The sequence below is a fragment of the Zootoca vivipara genome, chromosome 14 (genome assembly GCF_965207765.1).
Source record: "Zootoca vivipara chromosome 14, rZooViv2.hap1.1, whole genome shotgun sequence".
Taxonomy (NCBI): Eukaryota; Metazoa; Chordata; class Lepidosauria; order Squamata; family Lacertidae; genus Zootoca; species Zootoca vivipara.
The window spans coordinates 33909141-33927993 of record NC_142597.1 but is presented as its reverse complement, the minus strand read 5'-3'; the positions used below and the strand labels follow the sequence as shown (position 1 = coordinate 33927993).

The 18853-nt window shown below is 44.8% G+C and overlaps 1 protein-coding gene across 11 annotated transcripts in view; it reads right to left on the bottom strand.

The window, feature by feature from the left end:
• CUX1 (cut like homeobox 1) overlaps positions 1-18853 on the bottom strand; it is a 265020-nt gene that overhangs the window by 114841 nt on the left and 131326 nt on the right. For all 11 annotated transcript variants that reach the window (XM_060268517.2, XM_035138885.3, XM_035138890.3 and 8 more), the window contains exons 5-8: positions 8390-8527; positions 5492-5615; positions 4254-4330; positions 3201-3267 (exon numbers count right to left, since the gene is read on the bottom strand). In XM_060268517.2, the coding sequence (XP_060124500.2) occupies positions 3201-3267; positions 4254-4330; positions 5492-5615; positions 8390-8527 (406 nt within the window). The remainder of the gene's footprint in view (positions 1-3200; positions 3268-4253; positions 4331-5491; positions 5616-8389; positions 8528-18853) is intronic.

The window sequence follows — 18853 nt, the reverse complement described above, 5'->3', positions numbered from 1 at the left end:
GGAGAAAGCACTAGCATACCCCTTCCCAAGAAATCAAAACCACCATCAGGGAAACAAAAGAAACCCCCAACCCAACTAAAAGCCGCATACCCCATAGCTTAGAATGACACTTCTACTAAAATCCACCTTTTAATATTTTTGCCTGGGGAGAGAGGGGCGCAGAGGGAAGAAAAGCACCCACAGAATCCCCCTGCTATTCTCTGTCATTCCCCAGAAGGCAGCTGTTCCCCAGCCAGCAAGTGCATTTCCAGGACATCACAGCTGTGCTGATCACAAATGTGATTTGCCACCTTATTAAGGGCTGAAGGCTGCACTGGTAAGGTGAGGGGAAGAAAGAGACAGGGGTTACGCTATGTGACTGAAGGCGCTTAAAGCTAATCAGCTTCTGGCTAGAGGTTTCAGCCTCTCCTCTATTAGGAGAAACCAAGGTCCCATTTGGTGCCATATCCTGCTTGGATCACATTCACAGTGGGCAAGGCAGCCTGTTAGAAAGAGCCTGTTAGTGTGTCACGGTGGGCATTTCCTTCTACAGACTTGCATTTTATCCCAGAGCGCTTTACTCCTAGTTATGCTTATATATTAGGTTTTTAAGGACCTAAATTGGTTTTTAAACTATTGATGAAATTTTAGATGCAGTGCTGCTTTAAAAAACAAAGCCACCTTGTCAGGCCATTCAGCTAGAAAGGTGGACTATAAGAATGACAAAATTAATTAGATTTATATCCCGCCTTTCCTCCAAGGTTCCCACACACCCCGTTTTATCCTCACAGCAACACTGGGAGATGGGTCAGGCTGAGAGGCAGTAACTTGCTCGTGGCTTAGTGGGGATTTGAACCCTGGTCTCCCAAGTCCTACGGTAGTCCAACACTGGCTCTCAGTCAATGTTACAACACTGAGGTGAGTGATTACATCATCATCAACACAGCTATAGACAGATCCACTACAGTATAGCATCCTTCCCCAACCTGGTACTCTCCAGATGTTTCGGACTGCATCATCCCTGGCCAATAGCCATGCTGTTGGTGAAGACTGTGAGGCGAAAGCAGTAAAAACGATGGTAGAGAACCCTGCTTTTTTCCACAGAACCAAAGTATCTGTCCATTTGTTGACCTACCTAATTTTAATCACATTGCCCATTTCAGACTCATCACCAAACAATGGTTTCTTATCATAGATGGGCTTCCAAGCTCCTTCTTCCCTTCATGCGCTCCAATTCCATTTCTCACTTCCAAGTCTGCAACAACTAGAGTTTGCCAAGATGGGCAGATTGGGAAAGCCATGTCTAGTGCAAACTAGCTTGCCTCCAGATCAGTCTGGGAAACCTAGATTAAACTGGACTGCACAAGCCTGAAGCCCACACACAATGGTCAAATGATGGTACGGCTGTGAGCTGGTGCAGCTAAACATTCACCTACAATATCAACTGTAAGGACAAGGCATGTCATGATCAGGGTTCCAGGGCTGGATTTGGATGACTCACCAGTCAGGGCTGGGGGACGACTCTCAGCACCCTCTTCTACACAAACAGCAAAAGGGCGTTCAAACATTTGTACTGGCTTTGAAGTCCCAACAATTGGGACTCGAAAGTGTGATGTCAGTTGACTGACAGATGTGCAACTTTGCCCACTTGTAAAATCTGGTTCACATTCAAATGGGAATATTCTGATCTCACCCAGAGGCTAGAAGAAGTTCCCCATTGCAATCTATCTACTTTCTTTAAGTCCCTGTCCCACAGCACCTACATTTTAAAAGACATGTGCAAATTCGTAAGGTAAAGTGGCTATTGCAGAAATCCCACCGGAAATTTAAAATATGCACATATAGATGACAGAGATGCTGGGGACTGGACCTGGGATCTTCTAGATGCAAAAGCAGGTGCTCTCTCACTGAGCTGGGGTTCCTCCCTTCAACCATCCTGGCAGAACAACCATGTCTCTCCTTGTCCTGTCTCCCCCCCTCACCCTTCATTCACTGCCAAGTCTTGTCTCCTCTTGCCCAGTTCCTCCAAGTGCTCCCCATTTATTGCTTCTGCTTCTCTCAGGCTTCTCCTGCTTGGCTTGCCTCCTGAAGAGAAACAGGCAGGCCTGACATCCATTTATTTAACCTAGGAAGAGCCGCAATCTGAAAACCTTGAAATCCTCTTACACAACTGTTTTGGCAAGCCCCACCATGTCCCAACAAACATTAAACTGTGCTTGCCATTTGTCTCAGGAATCCTGCATTAATAAACATGAAGAGGAGCACTTTCTACCTCCCACACTCAGTGACAGATGAAAACAAAGACCAGCTGTAGTCATCAATGGATCCTTGTTCTGCACATAAAGGCCTAATTGCATTTTATTTCAAGCCTACACATGGAAAACTTTACTGATGGCATCTTGTCGATTTCAGATTCTAGTATCCCAGTTGACGTGCTGCAAAGCCATTTTTGTTGTAGTCATTAACACCTTCACTGCCGCAGAGATAGGCAATACAGAATCTTTGGGGGCATGCTTCCTCATTGGACAAATGGTATACACAAATCCAACTCCTTGGGAGCAACCTGAGCCCTTTTTTCACTGAGGTTATCTGTAGGAATGCCGTTAGTTGCTTGCTGTGTTAGCAAGGGACATCTAGTGCTGCTGGTCCCATAAATCAATGGCGTTGGATGGAGAAATAACCACCACCACAAGGTTTTCATTTTAGAAAAACCTATCTTGTTGGAAAGTGGGGTGTGGGTGTGAGACATTAGTTCCATCAAGAAGATGGGTTAAATCTTGGGCAGTGGCAATCTCTCAGTGTCAGAGCGCCAGACTCACTTTAAAGCAACTTCATATGCTGGCATCAAGATCATCTTGGCTACTTTCATGCCTGTGTGGATTTGGGGCGATAAGGAACAGCAACCATGGTGCTCTTGAAATGTTAAGACCCACTACATGGGCACCTGCGCCGCCCCCCCCCCCCAATGTAATTGTTCCTATGCTAATCCAAGCATATAGAACCATAGAATTACTGTGTTTCTGCTGCACCCTGCGGAGGCACTTACACTTATATCAGGAAAAAAATATTAAGTAGACGAAGTCATCACATGCACAGGTCTAAGAAACAGGCCCGGGTTTTTTTTTATAAAAAAATTCTATTTTGCTTTACCCAATGAGATGAAGATGGCAGAGTACTAAAAACACGCGCCGTATATCTAAAGAGGAGCCAAGAAGTCTTACTTTGCCGTTGTTTCCTCATCATATTTTGTCTTCAGGTCAAATAACTCTGTCCGTGTCTTTTCCAAGGCTGAAGGGGATAGATGGGGGAAAGCAACATGCCAAGGCATTACTGACATGTTAAGAGCGAAATAATGATAAAAAAGGACTACTCAATTACTATTGAACTATAAACTGTTCTCTGTCTGAAAATTCATCTTGCATTAAGCTTTCTCCCTGACCAAACAAAATCACATTGCAGAAAAACAAGGCTTAAAAGCTTTTCAAAATTCTTTCCTTTAGAAAACACACAGACATACTCTCTCTCTCTTTCAGGAACAGTGAAAGTTTCCAGATTCTGTCCCGCTGAATCTAGCTAAGCACATTATATTCCGTTTATAGATCTGCTTCTGTGACACAAACCATTTGTGCCAGTTAAAACAGGGACCTGCTCTGGCTTCAGATGGGAAAGAGGCCAGGCAGGCTGAAGCTCAGGCAGGGAAGCAAGAGCAGGTAAGTCAAGAACAAGCTACTGGCAGAGAGGGAAGGAGAGACAGAGGGAGGGAGGGAGGCAGCTGAGTCATAGGCAACAGACTGGTCTGGTCTGGTCCCAGGTTTGGGGGTATAAGAGGGCCCTCCTCAAAAAAGGCCATTGGTGGCCACAAAGATCCCAGGGTGCTTGTTGAGGGCTGAGGACCCAACATTTAACTGGCCACAGGCAGAGTTGGTCTGGTAGGAGGGGAGAGTCCTGCTTGAGCATGGCTTCCCATGAGCAAATCATTGGCCACTGTGAAGATTGGATGCTGGGATAGATGTGCCTCCTTTGGGTTCTTCTTGTGTTCTAAGCTTGGTTCTAAGCCATTCCCATAGTACCAAAGTTCATCCTCATCAGAAATCCACGTAGGAAGTGGAGGGGAGTGGGAGTGAGCTCATGCATGGCAGGCTTGCTGTCTCCTAACTATGGTTCGGAAACCGATAGCATTGCATCTGCTCTGGGTCAAAGAGAGCAGGTGGCCAATGTTTCGATGAACCCAAAGCACCTCCCCCTTCTCCGTTTGAATCAGTCAAATAGCAAACCTGTTTGCAACGTTTGCACTTTGTGCTCAGCCTCCTCCAGCTTTGAGGCTGTCGAAACCTGCGTCTCTTGCAACATTCTGTAAGGAGAAAGCCAAGGAAACAACTTAACACAACTTAAAATATATTCATCTCCATGTAACATAAAATAGAAACATAAAAATGCATCTTACGCAGGGTTGGAACCAAGGAGATCTTCCACTGTCTAATTTCAAAAGAAGCAAGCTCCTCTGAGTGCATTCCCTAAAACAAGGATAGCTAACCTTTTTTGGTTTGAGGGCTTGTTGGCCATACCAGCAATGGGTGAGACCAAAAGTGGGTCTGGAGACCCTCCCCCCTGTGAGCCATTCAGCTGATCTGTGCAGGTTGGATTATCAATCCTCCCCACTCATCAATGGACCAATCTGATATTCAGGGATGGACATCATTGCCCTAATGCAGGCAAGTCAATGTCGAAAAAAGTGCCAGGCAGTTTAAAAATTCTTGCACATCTGTCATTTGGTGGACCCTTTCTTTTTCAGAAGATACTTATTTGGGAACTTATTTGTAAGCTTATGAGCAAATCAGCAATTATAAATGCATTCAATGAATCGTTTAACGATCAAGATTGGCCTGTGGGACAGAGGTTCCCCACCCCTGCTTTAAATACATGCACCTGACTGATATCTAACACAGAACAAGTTTGTGCCCCAAAAGATGGGAAAAAATGGCTCCTTTCAAAAAAAATAACAGTTCCCCAACCATGGACGGTTGTTTTCATGTGCATGCTCTCTAGTGTGCTACCTTTGGGCCAAAGGGTGAGCAGTACAGGGTCGGAATCAAAACCCCTAATCACTAGACAGCCTTATTAATATAGATAATATGCATGCTTCACATTTCTGAAGCACATTTAAGAACTTTCAAGCGCTTCACATACATGATCAGAGCAGTCCTTCTATTTCCCCGGGTTTTTAAAATGGATTTTTAAATTTTTATGCTGCCCATGACCTCACTTGTCTTCTTAACGGCTATGTTTTATTTGTCATTGTAGTTTTAGCTGTGTTGCTTTACCTTTTACATGAAGGATGGTCTATAATGATAAATACAATATTAAAACAAACACTACCACTGCATTCACCACCATCCTGCCCAGTCCTTACTGCCTGAGGGTTTAGAAACCAGACCCAATATGCTCTTCTTTCAAAAGGGAAAGATTGGGAGCGGGGAATACAGAAATGCCCCACCTGCACATGTGAACTTACCTTTCTTTCTCAGCAAAGTCATTCTGCAACTTTTGTTCCTTCTCAAGAGCAATGTTCTCCGCTTGGTTCTTCAGGGTCTGCTCATATTCCCGGATTTTCTCTTTAAGTGCTTTTATTGTCACCTCTGTTTGGGGTGGGGAGGGGAGAAAGAAAGAAAGCGAGGGGAGAAAGTGAGCCAAAGGTAAATAATGATCCCACGCAGTGGCAGAGTGCGGCTATCTTGGAGGTGCAGCAGCAGCAGCAGGGCTTAAATTTTCGCTCTCCAGCCCTGACACAAAATCAATGGCCACAAGTCCCTTTGGATACCTTTTACTCCCTAAATGGTAAATTGAACTTTAAATGTTTAAGGTTAAGCAGGATCAATGGACACTGCCGGGAAGCGGAGTGAAGGTTTCTCTAACCTGACTGCAGGGTGGAATCGCCAGCAAGACACCTCATCGCCCTACATTAAGCTCTAGGGTGATCAGAGATGAGGATCAGGAAGCTGTCCAAAACACAATCACACCACGGCCCGTCCACAGGGACCTCTAGGATTTCAGAGAGGAATCTCCCCCCTCCAACCCTAGCTGGAGATTCTGGGGACAAAAACATGAAACCTTCCCCATGCAAAGAATGTGCTTAACTACTGGACGAGAGTCCATGACCAGCTCATGACCAGATGTGCCCAAGGCCACTTGAACACAGCCTCCTCCCTAGAGCGCTCAAAATATACAGAATTAGAAGCTTGCAAGCTTTTCTTAGCAGCCCTGAATGTTGCCCTGCCCAAGGGTAAGATGTATCTGCTAATACAAGACGGCTGAAGTGCGCAAGGGGCGCAGGGGGAAACCAGGCTGCAGGTATGTGTGAACTGTGCCGTGGCAGCAAGGAGCACAGGAAGTAGCAGCAAAACGTGATGTGGGAATCCCTAGGATGCTATGGACTACCACCAGGGGGATCAAAGCCCCTCCTGGACCCTCCTGGATTGTGCCAAGATTTGCTTATGCTTCTTCGTTTTGGAGAAGAGACAAGGAATGGCCATGTAGTCTATATCCAGAGGATTGCATCTAAGGCTGATCGAACTCTGAGTAGAAAAAAAATGGGTGTGACTAAATTGGGTCTATTAATTTCAGGGGTTGTACTCTGCATACAACTTAGCTGGATACAATGCCAAGTGTATTTCTTCTGCCACCCCGAAGCAAGCAGTGAGCCTCTGTAAGTCAGTTGCTTCCTCTTTCCTGATGGTATGCTTGACTCCAAAGCTAGGGACTAACATAGGTATTGTAAACCAACGCTTGTACCTGCATTATATTTCAGGGTACTTTTGTTGTTATTATTCTCATTCTTTTGACCAGGGAAACTGCGGGCTGGGCTAGGCAATAGTGTGCATGTGCTATGGCTCACAATAAACATCAATAGCAACCTTTCCTTAAAAAAGAATTATTTACCATTCTAAGTATTACAAACAACTAATGAAGGCTTTCTCTACATTCTCTATTTTCATGGAGACATCTGCCAGAATAAATGGCAGGGTCTCTTTAGTACTAGCCCCCCCCCATCATGTGAAACTCCACAGCAGAAGTGATATAATCCTCCCCACCCCTGGTTTTCATCACCAGCGGAAGTTCAGTCAGGTAGCAATTAGTGCACAAAAACTGTTCGACCAATGCATATCTTTTCAGCTAAATGCTACTAGTTTCCTGTTTTATACAGACATACACACACATACATTGCAGAAAGTTTCAGTGAGTCTTTCCTGTGAGCAAAACTGCAATATAGAAAAGCTACAAAACGTATTATCCACTCTTCAATATTAGGATGCAGGTAAAAAGAATAAAAAATGGCAGCCACCTTCACAACTGACAGCTCTCAAAGCTTGCAGGTACTGAAGTAATTTTTCTGGTGCCATGATGCCCAGAATTAGGTACTGCCATAGTAACCTCAGTTAGCAGAGCATGAGACTCTTAATCTCAGGGTCGTGGGTTCGAGTCCCATGTTGGGCAAAGGATTCCTGCATTGCAGGGGGTTGGACTCTATCACCCTTGTGGTCCCTTCTATGATTCTATTATTCTACAATTCTATGATTCTAACCACAGGTCTTGTGTAAAAGGAAAACAGTTTTAGAGAGCAACTTCTCATTCCCATTTCAGGACACTGTTTGCTGCAAAGTCCAAATGGGAACACACACAACCTGAAGCATTTGAAGAGGTGAGCGCTCGCTGCTTGTAATTACAGTGTTTCTATCTACAAGGGACACCATTAACAGTTGGCCCATCCACTTAAATAACTAACCTACATTGCTTCAATATCAGCACTCTACCCTAGGGATAAACAAAGTAAAGTGAAGGCAGCAAATACCCACGTAGAATCACATATTAAACTGGCAGAAAACGGCACAGTGCTAAGCATTCCCTGTAAATGCGTACGAGGCATACAGGCAGTGGCTGGAAAAGATTCACATATAAATTAATACATTTAAGCTGGGCCTTAATATTCAAACACTGAAAAATGGCAACTGCAAGAAGTTAAAAGCAGGTCAGCTAAATCCTGAAAGACAAATGAGAACAACAGATTTAATTGAGGCAGTGATACGGCACATGTTTGATACTTATCAAGAAGATTCTAGCTGAGAGCATGATCCAACACAAAAAAAGTCAGGCCTGGGGATGCCAGAATCTTAACCTGCCCCTGGAAATCCTGGTGACCACAGGGGCTGAGAATAAAGCCTGCTGCTATCTACTTTACTCGCTCATCTACAAAGCCTCATCTACAGTTCTTTTTCTTGGCCATGCTACAGTGCAAAAGGTTACAGATGGCATTCCTTCTCTAAATATCATTATTATTTCCTTATCTAAATCATCGCCCCAAACATTTATGTTCACACATAAGTAGGAAGAGCATTCCTCACCCTTCCCAGTTTACCTTGATTTTTCACTTCTGCAAATTCTTTGTTGTACTCCTCAAGCGTTTCTCTAAGTTTCTGGTTCTCTGTTTCAATATCGTGCATGCGCTGGACTTTCAGCTGGAGCTGCTGCCCCAGATCCAGAGCTGGTACGGGATCTGAACAATACAAAGATGAAGACAGATTGATCTCCATTTCCAGACAAGCAAGTTTATAATTCAAAGCAATACAATTAAAAACTCTATTGCAATTGCTTGGCAAACATGTCTGTGTGCGTGCCAGCAAATATACACACACATGAGAAAACACACAATTTATGTATTTGGCGCCAGGTCAAATCCTTTCCAACAAGTCAAGTTATCTTGGTCACATTTCTTCAGGAAGTTCTAGATTTCCCATCTGATCTCACATTGGGGGGGGGGGGTTCCTAGATTTCTAAACTTTGGGGAAGCTTAGAATTTCTCAGATCTAGATCTTTCCTTTCTTGGGGAAACAGGAGAACTGGCAGGGTGTGTGAAGACAGGGAAGAATTTGGTTGCTCAAACATTCAAAACAAACACTGAAAAACCACACCAGGATTCCCCCACCGAGCCTTTGGCCAGAACACTCAGGCAAAAGGGTCTGATCAAGTGGGAGAGAAGCCCCAAGTCCTAGTTAGCTAGCACATCCAGGCAGCCTAATAATGTTCAAAGCATCCATGGAAAGGCACCACAATACACCTGCCACATATGGCTGGACAAGCACGTTTCACAGAGACTGCTGGGCTGGTCATGAGCTTTGCCAGCCAGAGCAGAAGAATCCTGGAATCTAAAAAGGGACTCATAAAATAACGCTGCATACATTTCGGCGGTGGGCGCCAGCATCACTTGTGAAATGGCTACAAAGATTTAGTCTCCCACTGAGGAATGTTAAACACACCAATCTCGGAGGATCAACAACAGTACATATTAGGGAGCTCGCTTAATTTGCAGCCGCCACAATCATTAATTTTACAGACCACCCTCAGTTGCTGGAAATGCATAATAAGCCCATTGTACCTCTCTTAACGCATTAAGTGCAAGGCTGGGCACTTTGCAATGTGTCAGTCCAGCACCAGAGTTTATAAAAGAACAGCACTGGGTTATGTTGAGGAAAGAGAGGCAGGGTGTGCTGCGTTGTGTTAACTCTGCTCAGAGAGGGCTTCCTGCCTTGCCACCTCCATAATGCAAGGGGAAAAACTGAGGCTGCTTATCACTTGCCCTCACGGCACATGCATAGTTTATAACTACATCACTTTCTCATTTGTGGTTTTTAGGCCAGGGTGGTTGTTTTTTCTTCTTCATTATTAGCACTGTTAAAATATTCATCTCGCATTAGGTCTTTTTAAAAAAAGTTATTTAACACAGGGAGGATTTGAGAGCAATTATAAAATTTAAGTTCAGTGGCAGCTCGGGGAGGTAAAGCCCCAACAGGACTGTCCAATTAAGTAGTGCACAAATTGCTGCCACTATTTCCTGCCCTCTGCTGGGGCCGGGCTGGAGCGAAGGGTGGAAGCACTTGAAACAACCAGTGCTCCTGCTGTCTCTCATCAGCCAAAGGCTTCGCCCAGGCCTTGTGGGCTGGAGCTGGAGCCTGGAGTGTAGCAGGCCCAACTTCCATGGGTGGCGAACTGGAAACACGGATGCCCGAAGAGGCAGAGATGAGAGGAGTCTATGCGCTCCAAGCAGGAGAAGAGCTTTGACCTGGCCTTGAACCAACGAGGCCAAGTCAAGGCTTTCACTCCAGCCGTCTTGAGTAGAGGAGCACTCCTAAGGAGAGATGTGACCAGAAGGGTCAATGCTGACCATTTGCCATGACCTCCACAGTGCTGTCGAGATGGAGCTGGCAGGCTCTGATGGTGGGAGAAATAAGGGGGATCCTGGGGGGTCCTGGGTTGGAGGAGGGGGGGTATCCTATCTGTGCTGCAAATTCAGTCACTTTGGAAGAGGGAGCAAGGATGCCAGCTCTCCCCTCTGACCTTCCTATGGAGCTAGAAGCCTCGGTGGGAGCTGGGGAGGGCTTTGATCGGCTAAGACGGGAGCCTGAACAAAAGATTCAGAGTGTGCACTAGCGTTCACACTATTCCCACAAGACCAATGAGTCTTGTGAACAAGCACATCCTGCCCCAACTTTGAAAGCTTGGTGGGAAGGGCAGGAAAACCTGTTGGGGCATCTTCATCACTTCCACGCCGTTACAAACTTCTTGCCCTGCTCCCTGACTTCGGAGCACTGTGTCTGCTGCTGAGGCTGTCTGAATAAGTATCTCTTTCATATTTCCAAGCAAGCACCTCTGTTTGCTTGTGCTGGGTGGGAGTAGAGCAATCTGACAAGGACTTCATGTGGGACCCACCCAAACCGTATTTCTACATGTACACACGTCTTTAACTACAGGTACTGTCTGAAATAGAAATAGCATCTTTGGGAGTATATTGCAGGACGCTCCCGCAGCTAATCAGAAGCCGCGCCTTGGTTTCTGAATGTTTTGGAAGTCAAACGGCCTTCCGGAACACATTTTGTTCGAAAACCAAGGTATAACTGTACTTTCCCTCAAAATTTTGCCCATCTCTTATTCTTTATTATTATTATTATTATTATTATTATTATTATTAGGTAGCAGGAGCACATCCTTGGCAATGGGACCAGAATCCAACCTTCACACTTTCCCTCCACCTCCAAGTCAACCAGCTCCACCGAGATCAGCCAGTTTCTGCTCAACAGAGAACTTTGTTCTCTGCTAACGCCCCATCCCTTAAAGAGGCACCTGACAGCAGTGCCATGAGACACTCTTCTCCATCACCACCTGAACTTTGCCAACCCTCTACCTCAGGGTCTGTCGCGAATTCCTTCACGGCGCTTTAGCAGAGATGTTAAGAGTTCCAGTTTCTTTAGTGCAGTATATTTATTGTGAGCTATATACAAATATCTACAGGCAGTTCATACACAAGCAGTTCATACACTCTCTAAACCTCTCACTGACCACATCCTTCTACACCACCACCACTGCTGGATAGGTTTCCCTTTTAAACTACTGGCAGCCAATCAACTGACAGCACATTACTGCTGAGTCATTCTGACCCAGCACTTCTACAGAAAGTATTGCATCAGCCAGTTTCACTTTACTAGTACACTCAGGCCTGCAGACTTACTATTTCACACAGCATTCTGTGGATCCCAACAGGGTCCTTCTCTAGCAGATCCTACCAGTCCCACCTGGCTTAAGTCACAGGGCCCATGAAAATTTTTAGGGCCCCAAGACATGCAAATTAACAAGGCTTTCCTGTACTAAAATCAGTCAGGCATTTTGTATTAACTATTACTCACCCACCCCACCAACATCTACATTATAAAATGAATAATGACTAAACCTTTAGTCAATAAATTCCCAAATCCCTGGAAAACATTATATCGTAAATGAAAATGTTGGCACTCATAATTATTCATCAGGATATGTATATTTAATTTAGCTTTATTAAAGGTTAATGTCAAAGAAGCAAAACAGTCGCAGAATAAAGTATGAGCATAATGTGAAGCCTATCTCCTTGCATTAAACTCCAAAATTTGCTTAAGCCAAGATGAATGATTAAAATGTCAGCAGATTTTGAATATTGTTTTGGGATATGCTAAAGAGGCCACACTGAACAGACTTCTCCACTTTAATTCGTATGGCTTCTATTAAAGAACACTAATTTAATAATCACGGCTATAAAAACTCGGCAATGATTCTGCTACGTGTCAGCCCAGCGACTGCTACACTTCAAACCTAAAAATGTAACAAGCTTCAAAAGGTATGGGAACTCAGAATAATTCCCAAGGAGGGCCATTTTAAGTATTATTGTACAAACCTTGAAGTGGTATCTGTTAAGGAAAAATGATTTCAAAAAACAAAAATGATTTCACTAAAGCATATAAAAATGAAAATCTACTAAAAAACTACACTTTGGTTATTAACTCTCTTACAAGAAGAATGAAACACAGCGTTTGAAAATAGCTGTGGAGATGACTTAAATCCCCCCCCCCAATATTCCTCCCAGTGCCAGAAATTTGCACCAAATATCTCTCAACTGGGAACAAAAATATTCCAAGTTGGTGGGGAGCAGAATATCCCAACCAGATGTGAGGGTGTAATCATGTAAAATTATTTGGGGGACTAAGAAGAGAAACAATTGCTTCCTGTGTTGATACCTGGGTTCGAATCTCTATCCAGAGATGTGAATGTACTCTTTTTCTTTCTCCTCCAACATGGGAGGAACGTCAAGAAGTCTACCTCACAAGGCTGCTGGCAACTTTATAATTGCTGAACAAGACCGTGAACACTGGAAATGTTACGAATAAATTATGTGTTCCACAGAACATGGTTGAGTGTAAATCTGATAACAATGTATTTTGTAGACTCCTATATAACTTTTTTGGGGGGGGGATTAATAACCATTATTAAAACAAATAACCTGCCAATGCTGAGCTAATTAACACAGGCAGTAGGACAGAAAGTCACCATCTCACGCCAGACCCACATTAACAGAACCGAACTTCTCAATGGACTGCAACTCATTCTTTCTGCAGCTGTATTTGAATCATTTTACTGACGGCTTTTATTGTTTGTTCTTTTTGTGTATTACTTTTTATTGTATTTTATTATTCCTGTAAGTTGCCCCAAACAATATATGAGGAAGCACATGCTTCATTTAAAAAAAAATAAAAATAAACATGCATGTATTTTTCTTTGTCCTGTAAGACTAGCATATGCCACTAACATTAACCTGGAAAATCCTGTGTTTTTTTTCTGAACTCAAGCCTTGTTCCCAAGAAAGAGAGAGGGTAGTGGACTAATAGAAAGGCAGATGAATTTTAGAAAAATGCTCTCCGCCCATGGGACACACCCTTTATTCTCCAATGTAACAGTTTACAAAGGGAACATTGAGGCTGGCCCTGTCCGTCTCTTCCTCCCTTCATCATTAGGTGAAGGGTTCAATGCACCCCTTGTGAGCCTTGCTTCCACAATGACATCATGTGCCCACGTGGATTACTTTGCGCTGGGGCACTCTAGGCTAATGTAATCATATGATTACATAATTAACCCAGCTGTCTCATTAAAAAAATCAACTGGAATTCAGGGCATAATTAGTCATACAGCAATTAGCATGCTGATGAGCAAAAATGATGAAAATCCCTCTAGGTGGGGAGTGTGTGTGGGGACCACCCATGCCATTTCCAAAAAGAAAGTAAAACCCATCATGGCTGTACAGGACTGGGAGCAAAAGGAAGACCAGATCTGGATCCAGACCTCCAGTTCAGGTTTTGCAGATTGCCAACTGTGCTTAAAAAGGAAGGGTGAGTGCACACACACGCAACAGAATGCCCTATAATCATCAGCAGAGAAAGGTAGAGGAACGCAAGGGGTGGGTGTCATGAGCCAGAGAGGCTCTATGTCATCCTAGCAGGGTTGGACTGGGAAGGCAGAACAAAATTGACTGACAAAGAGGTCAGTGGAGGTCAGTTTTAAGAGAGGTGTGGCACGAGTCAGAGAAGGTTAATATGAAGAAGCTGGGGCAGTGAGAGGAAGGTCAATGAGCTGCACATAGAGATATAAAGCTGGGGAGGGAGGAGAGAGAGCGGAGAAAAATGTGGGTCTCTTTTGGCAATGGTGGAGAAGTGGGGGCATTTCCTCTCCATAGGCCAACAGAACTGTCACTTAGCTCTCAGCAGAGCATCCTCAAACACCTGCCCAGCAGCAGACCTCTCTCCCCATGATGGATGGTGGATGGGCTTGACAGTGGTGTTCTTCTGCTGCAGTGAAAAATTACTTGCTCTCCCCAAAGTTTTTAGATCTTGTTTAATTTCATTTTTACTTTTTAAAAGTCTCTAGTCCTTCTGTGTCTTACACTGATTTTTTATTATTTTAATGGGTGGTTTTTAACAAGATTCTTGGTTTTTTCTTTCTTTTCAAGATTCCTGCTCTTCTGTTTGAATAAAGGTAAAGGTAAAGGGACCCCTGACCATTAGGTCCAGTTGTGACCGACTCTGGGGTTGCGCGCTCATCTCGCATTATTGGCCGAGGGAGCCGGCATATAGCTTCCATGTCATGTGGCCAGCATGACAAAGCCGCTTCTGGCAAACCAGAGCAGCACATGGAAACGCCGTTTACCTTCCCGCTGTAGCGGTTCCTATTTATCTACTTGCATTTTGACGTGCTTTCGAACTGCTAGGTTGGCAGAAGCTGGGACCAAGCAACGGGAACTCACCCCGTCACAGGGATTCGAACCGCCGACCTTCTGATCAGCAAGCCCTAGGCTCAGTGGTTTAACCACAGCGCCACCTGGGTCCCAGTTTGAATGCAAACTGCAATGAAGCCACTTTATTTTTTACAGAAAGCAAGTATACAGGCACACAAAAAATAAAGTCAAGACCCACAGCTGACCTCCTCCACAGCCCTGCTGCCTGTTCACCTGTCCTCTCTGAGCGGGTGAAAGCTCCTGCTTACTGGGCCCTCTTCCTCTTGGAAGTGGTGCAGATTTGAGCAAGAGCAAGTGAATGAGCATTTCACCCAGAGTCCTCTGAAATCTGAAGCTGGCGCGACCGTCCTGAGTGGGTGTGCGGCTAACTGCAAGACTGCTCTCGTCTGCTTTTCAGAGCTCTGCACAACATGGAGCTTTTCTGCACAGAGTGTGTATCTGATTTTGGAACGATGTCTGCATGCACCCAGAAACTTCAGAGCATAGCATCCATGGTCCTCTCCTGGAAGACTGCTGTGCTACCTTTGGCAAAGGCAGGGTTTCTCTACACGGAGGAGGTTTTGCAGTGGTGGAATGGCATTCTGGAAAACATGAAGTCCAAACCACACCAGGAGTTAGAAAGTGCTCCCTGGACTCCACCAAAGGGACTGTCTCCTCTCCTTTGCTGAAAGAGAGAGCAACGCAGTGGAAACGCAGGAGAATTTGCTCAACAGGATCAGGAGGCACATCTAAGTCTCTCTTTGAAGAGATTTTGCATTAAAGCATAGCTAATCTGTTGTTGTTTTTTAAAGACATAAAGTATAAAATGTCCAGCTGCACTAAAACAGAGGTCTCTGAACCAGAGCTTTGCAGCTGCTAGCAACCCCATAATCACCAGTGTATTATCTGCACAGAACTGAAGCATGCCCTCTATGGGCACAACTTCAATGCAACGAGGCTGGCTATCTTTATTTATCCTGTTAAATTCCCATTTGCCACGCACTAACTCATTCGTCTCCTGGTGGTGGAAGGGGATTGTGACAATGGCGTGGGGTGGGGTGGCGTGGAGGGTGGAGTGGAGTGGGGGAAGAGAACCAGAATACTAAAACAAAAGGACTTCATTACAGGCCGGTAACACTGACAACAGCCAGACAGCCAGTTATGAAACACGAGCAGAACCACAGAGGCAATTAATTTTTTATACAGCTGGTAATGCGCTTCCGAAGGTTTGGCTCTAAAAATAATTCATTCCTGACGCTTCAACTCCTTTTCGGAGTGGCTGTATCTGCTCTTCCAAAACCAGGTCTCCACGCAAAAGTGCTCAGTGATGGGTTTTCTTTCGAGAAAACACCCACAGAGAAGAACGGTTCGTTCTGGTGGGGGGGGGGGTGGAGGAGAGAGAGGAGGAGATAGAAAAGAGCACGTCCTCCGGCAAGTCCTTAGAAAATGCACTGTTTGGTTTTAAAGGCCACTGCACACCATCAGCAGTGCCACAAAGCAAAAGGGAGTTCTTAAGTGTCCCTTTTATTTTGCCCCCAGGACGTTCTGAGCAATGTTCACAGCAGAGAGGCCTCAAGAACACACTCACCACCCTCCCTCCCTCCCTCCCTCTCATTTATGCCAGGGCAAAGCAATGCCTCAAATGGTGTGGCTCAAAGCAGCACCTTTTTCTCAAGGCCTCTGCAGAGCAGAGGGCAGACTGCTAGCCTTGGACATGAAGACACCCCAGCTGCCTTCAGAGAAGTTACGATTCCTTGGCTTCCCCCAACCTTGCGGGATTCATCGGGAGGAGAGAACGAGAAGAACAATGAAGCAACTTGCACGCCAAAAGGAAGCAAGAACAAATTGTCATAGTAAGTCCTTGCATATCCATCCACAAATGAAATTGCATCTCAGACCAAATAAGAATAATTGCACTGTGGCTTCTGAATATTCAAACGCCTTCCGGTATAATTAATTCATTAATTATTCCCCAGAAAAATTAATAAACCCACATCGCCTAGGGGTTTCTCGCAAGGGAGCTGTACCCCGCCTCCTGACGCAGCCAGCCCGGTGACAGAAGAGTGATGGCCCTAAGGCCCAAGCTCCCCCAGGACTTCTTAGGAAGCGCAATAGAGAGCATGCTTTCAAGCATCTCAAACACTGGCTGTACCAGGCTCTCCTCTAAATCAACCCAAGCTTCCTCTTTAATATGCTGATTTTTGTTGTAAAATGAGACTCACCCTAGAGACTAAATGTTTGCAAAATAGTCCATCTTGCTAACATGGAGGGGTGTTCTGGGCTGGGATCATGGTGCATGAAGACAGGGGTTCAGTATTTTTATCCTTGCACCATTTTCCCAGTTAAAAAAATCCAAGCTACCCCCATTATTTGTTTATTTCCCCAGAGGGACACCTCCCCCCCCCCCGGAAAATACATTATGAAAACCTGTATTCCCATACATACACCACAATTTATAACAGTATATATCTACAAAACATTGTTGTTGTTTTTTATTACGTGATCCACAAGCCAGCATTCTTACAAATCTGGAGTAACAGAGTTTGGGCTGCAAGGGCACCCAGAACTGCTAGAGTTAGTGAATGTTATAAAAGAATACAAACAAAGATTTATTTTCTGGAAATAATGACAAGCCAAGAGCTGCTGTCTAAACAGCAAGAGTTTTCAAAAGGGGGATGTGGCTACTCTTTAAACTACCGGTAGCAATTCACTCATCCAGGGTATTGGTAGGTACTTTAAACAACCAGGGCACAAATCTGCAAAGATAAAAATGAACATGCTAATTTATGTGCATACATTCCTTTGGGCTAATTTGAGACAGTGGGTGGCTGGGGTCTCCCCTGCCACTGTTCTTTGCTTACAGGCAGCTCAGCACTCTGCAGTTTTTGTTTTATAATTTAAATACTCTTTAAAAAACATGGGGGGGGGAATGGGGTAAGAGATCCAGAGCCCTACACACAAGTCCCAGGGTTCAGCACTTCTGGATCGTCCCCTACCAACACTCCAGCCATTTAGCTAGAAACATGGTTTAGATCAGTGATGGCGAACCTATGACACACGTGTCAGATGTGACATGCAGAGCCCTCACTGCTGGCACGTGCCCCATCGGCCCATTCACGCTGTTGTTGTTTCCCCCCCCCCATTTGTTCTCCCACTCCTCCTACAGCTTGTCTCTGCTACAGCTTGTCTCCGCTACAGCTTGTCTCCGCTACAGCTTGTCTCTGCTGTTTAAACCAAGATCCTTTTTTGTTGCTGGTAGCCAGAGATTGGTTTTTTAACCCTTTCTGTGCTGTTTTTCCTGGCACTTTGGCAGACTATGATTGGGTGTAACAGCGTTCGTTTTTTTAACCCGTTCTGTGCTGGGTTTTTTTGGCGCTTTGGCAGATTATGTTGGTGCTGCGTGTTAGTTCCAGCTAATGTATTATTTGTCATTTATTTCTGTTCTCTTCCCCCCCTCCAAGCACAGCAGCTTTGGGGCACCCCCCCAAAAAAAGCAAAGCAACTTTTGCACCCCCCAAAAAAACTGCAAAACTTTGGTCAGCACCTCCCCCCAAAAAGCTCAGCAACTCTGGGCACTTTGTGATAAATAAGGGGTTTTGGGTTTGGTTTGGTTAAATAATTAGTTTTTGGTTTATTAAATACAGTTATATATTATAATTATACATTTTTGTTATTTAAACTATAAATATCATGCAATTATGTTTTTTTTCTCAAAGTGACACACTACCTGAGTTATGCTCAGTTTTTTGGTGAATTTTGACACACCAAGCTCAAAAGGTTGCCCATCACTGGTTTAGATGAACAGCTTACTTGAGCTGTCTTTAGAGCCTTTGGGTGGGGTGGGGGGCTTGATGATACAAATACTGGCTCTGTATACCAGGCATGTCCAACAGGTAGATCAGGCACCCCCAAACTGCGGCCCTCCAGAGGTTTTGGCCTACAACTCCCATGATCCCTAGCTAAGAGGACCAGTGGTCAGGGATGATGGGAATTGTAGTCCAAAACATCTGGAGGGCCAAAGTTTGGGCATGCCTGAGGTAGATCGTGATCTACCGGTAGATCACTGGACGTTTGCGGTAGATCACTGGTAGATCATTGGCTCCCCCCAAAGAAGCTGAACAACTGTGGCTCCCCTTAAAAAAGCTCAACATTTTACCTCCTCCCTGGGAAAAAATCAACAACTTTGACCCCCCCCCCAATGGGCCTTCCTCCTTCTTAAAAAAAGCTCAACAACTTTGACCTGAACCCCTGATCACT